Source organism: Mytilus californianus, unplaced genomic scaffold (assembly GCF_021869535.1).
Source record: "Mytilus californianus isolate M0D057914Y unplaced genomic scaffold, xbMytCali1.0.p SCAF_7, whole genome shotgun sequence".
Lineage (NCBI taxonomy): Eukaryota > Metazoa > Mollusca > Bivalvia > Mytilida > Mytilidae > Mytilus > Mytilus californianus.
The window spans coordinates 116,382,603-116,392,946 of NW_026262723.1; the positions used below are offsets into that span (position 1 = coordinate 116,382,603).

Genomic DNA, 10,344 nt, shown 5'->3' on the forward strand with positions numbered 1-10,344 from the left:
TTTGAATTGTCTTTCTTTAACCAAAAAAGATCAATACAACAAGTAATTACTTATAAAGATGATTACGAAATTCGTTTGTATGGTTGCCCGTAAGAAAAGTATAAATTCGAATAACCGGACTTTTGTTTACTAATGCTGAATTATTCTTGAGTTATTGTACAAGTTATAGATAATGCAACAGAAATAATTAAATACCTGGCTTCAACTCCGAACTCGTTTAATAATAAAACATATCATCCGTTTAGGAAAAAAATGCGTGTCTGCGTTGCAAACGACAAAATATGAGTGAGTGTAAAACATTGTTTAATCTCTGAGATCTTTTCTCGTCTCACTAGTCAATTAGATATATTTGATTTGAAAGATAAAAAAGGCGGAAGATACCAATGGAACATTCAGAAATAATCAAAGAGATACTGATAACGCCAACGCAAAAAAAAAAACAAAAAGCGACGACAATACAAACTACAGTTTTAAAACAAATGATACAACACTCAGTCTACTTAGCAACACGAACCCAATGAAAAAACATGACATCCGCTGTGTTGCTCATGGTAGGTACAAATTTGGTGACAAGTTTTATTCGGTGCTTTACAATCACTGAAGAGGACGAGATGGTGGTCACGTCAATTTGAATATATCCGTGGTCATCTGTCATTAATATTCCATAACAATAATTTTATCCATTACATATGAAAGGATTTAGAAAAAGGCACAGCTATAAAAGCTCTCTTCATATTACATTACAATGTATACATCATATATTATCAAATATATTTAAAATTTAGAATAGTAGAACTACAGTGGAGAATGCATGCTACTTTTGAACATACACAAGCAAATACATATTAACAGATTTATTTACAAAATGGAGCAGCAATATTTCAATTTTAATTATGCTCAAAATGCTATAGATGTGCAATTTTGTCATTCATCAAAGTTCTGATTTCTAAGACCTCTCACGAAGGACATCTTGGAAAAAATTTACAAATAACAAAAAAAGCATGCTCTGCATATTAGGAAATATGTAATGTGAGTTGCAAGAACAGTACAAATAGTTTGGCCTCGGGCATTATTGAAGAGACATAAATTGTCGAAATGCGCATTTGGTTCAGTAAAATTGATATCGTTAACGTTATAACAGTTACAAGGTATTCTTTTGACTCTCGTTGTTTTGAATTTTATTCATAGCTGTCGCTAAGTCCTTACTATAATATACGTTACTTTCTTCTTTAATCCCGAACTTAATCATACTTCTTTCTTGAACTATTATTTGCTGAATAGGGATACGAATCATCTCCTTGGCAAATCCAATTTTCTCTTTTTATAGTTATTATATATATGCAGTATAATGTGATGATGATGTGATATATAAGAGATCTTGTCTTGGTTTTCTCTTTTGAATGTTTTCCTATTTTGTCATGTTTGAATATTTTATAGTTATTTTTCATAATGATTTTGATTATTGTTGATGGCCAAACGGTGACCTTTAGTTACTAACATTCACGTCAATTTGAATCTGGTGTATAGCTTTATCATTTGCAGTCATACCACAATATCTGAAGTTTATAATGTCATGGTTAGTTAAGAGGACAGTGGTTTACAGATGTTCGGCTCTCGTTAATCGATTTGAAAGAGACAGATTAAGGTAACAAACAGAAACTGAGGAAATCGAATGAACTAAAAAAAAAAAGCAAGACCGTGTGCGTCGACAACATTCGATAGTACCTTTACTAATAGAGTTTCTTATTTACATTTCTGTCTACATTTTTTAGCCATTATTGCACATACTTTGATCATGCACTTATAGTTAATTCCGAGGGACTGAGGCTGCTAATTTCTTCGAAATGAGCTCCAGCTTAATAACACTAAAGTCATATAATCTCCAAAAGGAGCGAGACCGGGTACGTCGATCAAACCGGTTTTACCGATTTTGTGTTTGTACTAATTAAGTCGGGTACAAAAAAGGGAAAACAAATTTTATAAATTGCATGCGTCCGAAGTGCCTTTCTGAATTAATCTTTATCGGGAACACTCAAAGCCGATCTGGTATTGTTTTCAGTCAGATAATATGGTGATACTTGTCATACACTCACATTTATTTAATTATCTGTGATCTTCTATATTTGAATACAACTGAACGACAATATTGACAAATGTTGCATGTCATAGGGTCGCCCAATGAACAAAATGATTGGACTTTCGTGTATTTGTTGGAAAGAAAACAAATACTTGTATTATCAGAAAAAAAAATATGTTTTCTTAACGATTGTTTTTCCAAGATTAATCGCATATTCCAATGAATTTGAAATAAAATTAATGAGATATAAAAATAAATTGTGACACATTGAAGTCCATATACAACAGACAAAGTATGCCACCCTTGGTTGGATTTATACTATATTGAAATCAACTTTATGAATAGTATACTATTACGAGCAGTAATAAGAAGTAGTATAATGATCAATGAAAACACTGTACTAAAAGTATTGAAAGTAAATTTATCAATGGAGAGTTCTTTTAAATGACAACTTGTGTCTGAATTTGTTATTGCTATTAAGTTTCTTGATGACATTTGTAAATAATTGCGGTATCATTACTTTTTAAAATTTAAGAATGTGAAAGGAAAGTGACCGTGCGTTTTTCCCATTGTTAAGTATATTTTCTACGAAACCAAAATATATATGTTATATATACGTTCCCTCTAACAATTTTAACATTCTGTTAGCAGAGGTCTTACAAACATCAGCTTAAAACCAGGTAATTTTTTTGGTAAAGTTAATGCAGTTTCTTTTAATTTGTTTTATATATATTTCAAATCATTTAATTTCAACATGTCTCTAAAAATAAATGCCTTGTATTCATTCATTTAATGATTTGATTTGAGTTATCAGAATGAGTGACAATAAGTCGTTTACTAGAAAGTGAATACTTTGATTTCGGATTATTTTTATAACGAAAACGAAAAAGAAGAACGGATATAAGAGTTATGACGGTTCTGTTTGTATTGATAATTTGATTTCTTTATTAGAGTGTGTATGATTTAAAGATACATACAGGAATTTAAATATGTCTGCATTTGTATGTCAAATTTGAAATTGATATATCATGAATTATATTTCTTTACACTTTTAGAGTTTAAATCAGATTACTTTATTTAGTATGTTACACTACGATAGCGACTAATTTGCCTGATATATGTTAGAATGTGAGAAAATGTTTTTTTCTGTTCAGTTTCTTAATTTTTATTATGAATTCATGTTTACTTTTGACTAATATTTTAAAATTATCATTAAAGAAACACAAATGCATTCTTTTAAATTATCTGTGGTGTTGGAAACATAAGTTTCTTAATCATTTTAATTTATAAAAGGTCAATCTTAGAATAGTTGTTATAATTCAAATAACCTGTGTTATATTGTTTGAATTCCGGGCGAATATACAAACGAAACAACTTTCATTATTAAAATGAATTAATTGTATTTGCTGTGGATTCATTTATTGTCGTGGATACCAATTTTCGTGGAGTGAGGAACACTTATAATTTCTTAGGTACTTGATTTCGTGGATTTGCCAGTCTTATTCATGCCTTTAGAAAATGTGTACTCCGTTGAAAATTTAAATTCGTGGTTAACCTGTACCCAGAAATCCACGAAAATACTGATTCCACAGTATGTGAAAAGAGAATAACCTAAATACCAAACTCCACGTCAAATTCAAAACGGAGAAGTCCATTAAAAAAAACTGACAAAATCAAACGCTATCAATCAACGGAACAAGTAAAAAACAACTACTATATTCCTGACTTGGTACAGAAGAAGAAAATGGTGAGTCAAACCTGGTTTTATAGCTAGCTAAACCTCCCACTTGTATGACAGTTGAGTCAGTGCGCATTATAAACTGTCAAATACTTAATGATATGATGTATATTGACATAAGAATACTTGTATGACGTCTGATAAATTAATAATCTTGTTATTACGTATATTAAGTATTTCAAAAGGTTTTAAACGTATAAAAACTTCTTATATGAGTATCCTGGATTTTAATTGGTTTGAGAACTTTATTTTGTATACTTTTCATGTATTTTTATTCTCTTTCATCACTTGAGATTCTTTTATATTATACCATCTCGATTCATGATATTTCATGTCTTCCGATTAGTATATTTACCGGCTGTGCATGCATCGCCCACCATGTTACATACAGGTCAGTGACATTGTTTTCCAAATAAGCTTATTTCGAATATAAATAAACTTTTGATGCACTAATAATTAGTGTTTCTTATTTATATCTTACAAAATACTCTATGTTAACTTTGATAGCCTTTTCGCTTACATTCGAAAAAATTAAAGGCACGGGCTTAAAAAAACGCTCGTGTTCAAAACCAACAGATGTTATGGATGTCGTTGATGCATTGCATCACTCCAAGTTCTTGTTTGGGTGCATGTTGTTCAGTATTTAATGTTCCACGTGGTGCTTTGTAACCTTGTTTGGGTGCATGTTGTTCAGTATTTAATGTTCCACGTGGTGCTTTGTAACCTTGTTTGGGTGCATGTTGTTCAGTATTTAATGTTCCACGTGGTGCTTTGTAACCTTGTTTGGGTGCATGTTGTTCAGTATTTAATGTTCCACGTGGTGCTTTGTAACCTTGTTTGGGTGCATGTTGTTCAGTATTTAATGTTCCACGTGGTGCTTTGTAACTTGTTTGGGTGCATGTTGTTCAGTATTTAATGTTCCACGTTGTGCCTTGTAACCTTGTTTGACTTTTAGTCGTCTTTTGTTTTTTTCTGTCATGCCGTTGTCAGTTTTATCTCGACTTATAGTTTTAAAAGTCTACTTGTTATCTTTTCCTAAAATGGATCAATACAAAATCTAAAGAACAATGACGAAGTTTCATACTCTGGGCAGGTAAATATATATGTGGCAAGGTTAAACCGTTTTTATGTGTCAACCAATCCTACTAAATGCCGATATAAAGACTCATTTATAGTTTCGAATTGTTAATTTATATTACTTACGACAACCATGTAATTTGTATAGGGCATTACACAGTTATTGAATATTGTATTGGGCATTACACAGTTATAGAATATTGTATTGGGCATTACACAGTTATTGAATATTGTATTGGGCATTACACAGTTATTGAATATTGTATTGGGCATTACACAGTTATTGAATATTGTATTGGGCATTACACAGTTATTGAGTTTTTATGTGTCAACCAATCCTAATAAATGCCGATATAAAGACTCATTTATAGTTTCGAATTATTAATTTATATTGTACGACAACCATGTAATTTGTATTGGGCATTACACAATTATTGAATATTGTATTTGGCATTACACAGTTATTGAATATTGCATTGGGCATTACACAGTTATTGAATATTGTATTGGGCATTACACAGTTATTGAATATTGTATTGGGCATTACACAGTTATTGAATATTCTATTGGGCATTACACATTTATTGAATAAAATGCGCGAACAATACACATCATGTATATATATATATCATAAATGTATGACGTTTGCTGATGTATTTACATTTGAATCATGCCTATTAATGTATTTCTGTTTTTCTTCATTGAATATTGATTTGTTTTCATTTCAAACAGGAGGCAGTTTAGATTCATAACTCAAGATGGAATTTGGAAACATCCGACAATTGTTAGCTTTTTGGGGATTTTTTTCTGTCATATTCGCCTCGTCAAACATCAGTAATGACAGTGAGTCACATGATTCAAATCAGACCTATGCCAGTTTAGGTTTGTTTGATTGTTCGTTTGAAACAGAAGATCACAGTGGTAAAGAACAGATATTGAAATTCATAGATGAAAAGAAAGAACTTATTTTTATTCATTTTCATCTTCAAAATTTCTCAAATATCTTTCCATTTGAATCAGGAGCAAAAATTTATAAAATGTTAAATTTAGTTCGAACAGCAGGTGGCTTTGGAAATGAGTTGCTACGTTTGCATCCACAGTTTGAACAGCTTTCCTTAGGAACTTTGGTGTTTGGTGTAGAACATGTAGATATTCAGCTTAAACACATGTCAAGTGAGTGCTTCTTCAACTCAACAGAGGAACACGTACATAAAAATTTGATAGCGTTTGCCACAAAAGAATTTCGTTTATTAGAGAATTCCAGTTCCGATCAACGTATTTGCAGTATTTATGTAGACAACATTAATGGGCGCGCCGAATTTTACTACAAATGTTGCTTCCGGAATGCCAACTTTTCATTTGAATGTAGCATCATTGAAAAAACATTTTGGGTAAATATTTTATTTTTTGCCATGACTTTCATATATATTGTTGCATTCTTATATTCACCACTCTTAATACCAACATCTTGGTACAAGAAAAATGTAGCAACTTTTACTTTTTGTCCAAGTAAAGCAATAAGTATTTTTTTGACAAAAGAAGATGAAACATCAAAAGGAGATGAAAACACAGATATTTTAAAAAATAATAATATTAAGCATATGACAAAATTAAAATCATATGTCATTAAAATAGATAAGCCTTCCTGTGTTTATTTGGATATCAAAGAAGTAAAGATAAGACTTCAAGACACAAAAACAGCCTCTTCAAGTTTTGTTCCGGGAAGTATGTTTCATTTTTTATATAGAACATTTGTAGAATGTCGTGTGAAAGATCATGAATACGTTAAAGATTGCTGTGAAGCTAAATGCTGTCTATGTTCCGAGGACTTGAAATGGCTTTCATTTTTGCAGTTATTCGTGCAGATTCTGTTTGTAATTTGCCTCTTAATTCCATGGTGTTTACGTGTATTGTTCTTTTATTTGTATGAGGAAAATGACAGAAGTGAAAGGGAACATTTTGCAAATACATTAAATCTTGAGTATCCAAATGTTTTCCAATGGAATTTGACATATTCGTTAAAACCAGACCATTCATTTTTTATAATGTGTTATGTTTTACCTTTCTTTACATTTTTTATCAAATCTTCTATTAAACGTGTATTAGATAAAGCCAGAATTGATAAATATGCCAAAGACATTAATAAGCTTTTCAAGAGCGGCTTGAAAAACGTGTTGAAACCTTGTACAAAATGTGGTATCTTTGGAATTGTTATATGCCCGATATATTTGGCTTTGATTGCTCCATATATCATAATTAGGTATATACTTCCCTACATTCCTCTTGTCACTACGTCTTTTTTATTATTATTTTCATTTATGCTAGATATAAACGAATACGCCCAAAAAATCTTTAAGAAAAAACACATCACAAAAAAAGCATTACTTAAGTTTACGGTTTTACTGATCTGTTATATTTTGTTTCTTCTGTCGTTTGCTACTTCTTTGATTTTGTGTCTTGAAGTAATAGTTTTTTTTTCTTCAGATTCTAATGTATGTTGCAATAGGAGTTATACTAAATGCTTCCCAAGTTGTCACGTACGTTACTTTTGCAGGAATTCTTATTTTTTATGCGTACAATTCAATAAGACAAGTTCTAAATAAATATGAGCGGTTCAGTCAAACTGTGTTTAAATATATCATTAGGAACCTGAAAGATCTCAAAAGCGGCATGGCAATGCAGTTAGAACAAGCTGAAGATCGTAATGCACCATCTCAATCAATAGTCGTCGAAAACAATAAGATTGTGTTATCATCTACGATGCCATTTGTATTTTTCGATGATCACGGTAAACCTTCAATAAATGAGGAAGTTTTTTTCATAATGTGTCGCATGAATTCAAATGGGGCCCCTGGTTCATTATGGGGAAATTATAAAAAAGCTTTTATTCATTTTTTCATTATTGTTTTGTTTCTTCTTTTGGTTGCAACAATCGTTTTAGCTTTCGGTCAGTCAAAAGGGGTCACAGGCACCTATCTAGCTTTAGCAACATTGGGCGGTGGATTAATTCCCTTGATTTTACGGAAATATTTTTTTAGGTCCCATGATTTGTGTGATTGTGGAACAGAACAGAAATTGTTTTGGGATGAGCTGAAACCAATGTTTACAAAATATGAAACAAGTTTTGAAATTGAAGACATTACTGATGCTAGTCTACTAACTGATCCATCACCCCAAAAAAAAAGTGAATATAAGGAAATCAAAGTTGAATTCCCTATCAAAAGTGATGAACCCACTGAAAGTGACCTTTCTTTAGACGAGTGTCGTGTTTGAGCTCATTAAATAGTGGTCGTTTGATTTTCATCGTCCTTTGAAACCAATTAGAACTAAGGTTGGTAGAAAATTCTGTTTTCAACGACGAACGGGTTATTAGTGCGCCGAAATTTGATTTTAGAATTGCTAAAAACTTAAAACATTATGGTCTACAGTAAGCTTTAGAAAGTAACTTTTCAGGGTCTGATACAATCTTGGCTTACAAATATTCGGCTTCAGGCAATCCTGATGAAGGTAATCCATAAAAGCGCTTCGGACGCATGAAGTTTATAAAGTTGTTTTAATTTTTCGATATTAATTTTTCTGCAAACGATGTAAACTAATTACAAATACTTCTAGCTAGACCACATTACTTTATTGTTGTTGTTTTTTTTTTCATATTGTATTTCTTACTATACATCAATGTTAACTCACCTCTACCGTACTATGTATTATTTGTATATCTTTTTTGCATGTCAATCTCTGTACCTTTGATTTTATTGGTTTTTACACAAACAGGTATTTTTGAAATCAATGACGTCATAACGTTTAGACGTTCTGTCCTGAATCTTCCAAGGGTGGGTTATTAAACAGAAAAAACGGCATTTCCTTTTTTTAATTTAATCCTGGCAGCATAACTAAGTTTTTTTCAGAAAATGAAAAGAAAGTATCTGTATGACAAATAGGTCTAGTTTTGTGATGCCAAGACTAAGTAACAATCTCAATTGGTCATGTTATAACTTTAACGGTACCAATATTTCTGCACCAGATGCGCATTTCGACAAGAAATGTCTCTTCAGTGTTGCACGAGGCCAAAATATTTGAAAATCCAAAGCTTATTAAAAAGATGAAGAGCTATAATCCAAAAAAGATCAAAAGAGTATAGCCAAAGCCGGGCAAGGAATCAGAGCTTTGCATGAGGGAGATATATTCCTTAATTTAAAATAATTTCTAAAATTTTACAACAGCAAATGTTAATAACAAAAAATCTGTATTTTCATGCCAGTGCCGAAGATCTGGCTACAGGGCTGGTGATACCCTCGGGGACTAACAGTCTAAATTTGTTTTTTATGTTATATAAATATGGCTTATGATGGTTGGTTGTCGTAAATGTGTAAAAAGCTAGTTATTTTTCAAATAGCTATATATATTAAGGTTTATCTTTATTTTGAATATTTTAAAATATACCTATGATTTATCTATGATGAGTTTATATGCCATGATAGATAAAGTGTATCTAAATTCTGCTCCTGTGTATCAATAGCCTGATATTATTAACATCATTGTTATATGTCTATGAAATAGTTGTTGAAGACCAGTAGAACTTCATTTTAGAATGTGATTAATAAAGTGATTTTCGACGTTAATACTTCAAAAGTATTTATTAAAGGAAAACTTAGACTCAAAAATAAGTACAACCGTTACCTGTCAAATATATCAAAGTGACTAACGATTCAGCTAAAATACATGTATTCTGTAGAAAAGTATGTACTTTTTCAATTGTTTTGAATGGTTTTTTTTTTATATTATGAATGAAAGCAATACTCCGTTTCATTCAATCATCATTGAAAAAATTGTGTTTTTATGTAATATATTTTGTATAATATTTATCTTATATTCATACTGTATGAGAACAATTAGCTGCATTCAAAATAAAGTAATTTTATTATACGATACCATTTCATCTTTTTAGCTTTATACAAGTTAGTGTTTCTGTAGCATCACTATTTCAAGGCAATAAACTCTTTAAAGATACCAGGATCTAAATTATGTACGCCAAAAGACTCATCAGTGTCGCTCGAATCAACAAAGTAAAAAAGGCCAAAACAAAGAAGGAATTTGAAGAGCATTTAGGACCCAAAATTCCAAAAGGTTTGGCAAAATACAGCTAGGTAACCTATTCTGGTATCTACTTCGTTTCATGGTTGGGTGTTTTCTTAAGAATCATATCTTTACGTGAATAAATGCATTCATCCTGTAGTTGGCCTTCTATCATTCAAATAACAGGTATACAAATAAAGTCTCCTGTTACTCCGCTTCCATATTGAACAAACGGTAATGTTAATATTTGTTTTTGTGTGACAGTTCATTTTGCACTAATTTTTTCCGACAATGTACATATAATATAAAAGTAAGAAGATATGGTATGATTGCCAATGAGACAACTATCCACAAGACACCAAATGACACAGAAATTAAC

General features: G+C 31.1%; 1 protein-coding gene across 1 annotated transcript; it reads left to right on the top strand.

The window, feature by feature from the left end:
* The first annotated feature begins 2,714 nt into the window (after positions 1–2,714).
* On the top strand, positions 2,715–9,818 carry LOC127708630 (uncharacterized). The gene is made up of 2 exons (XM_052213656.1): positions 2,715–2,757; positions 5,625–9,818. Exon 2 carries the CDS (start codon positions 5,651–5,653, stop codon positions 7,493–7,495), a length of 1,845 nt encoding a protein of 614 aa, XP_052069616.1. The 5' UTR covers positions 2,715–2,757; positions 5,625–5,650; the 3' UTR covers positions 7,496–9,818.
* The last annotated feature ends 526 nt before the right edge of the window (positions 9,819–10,344 follow it).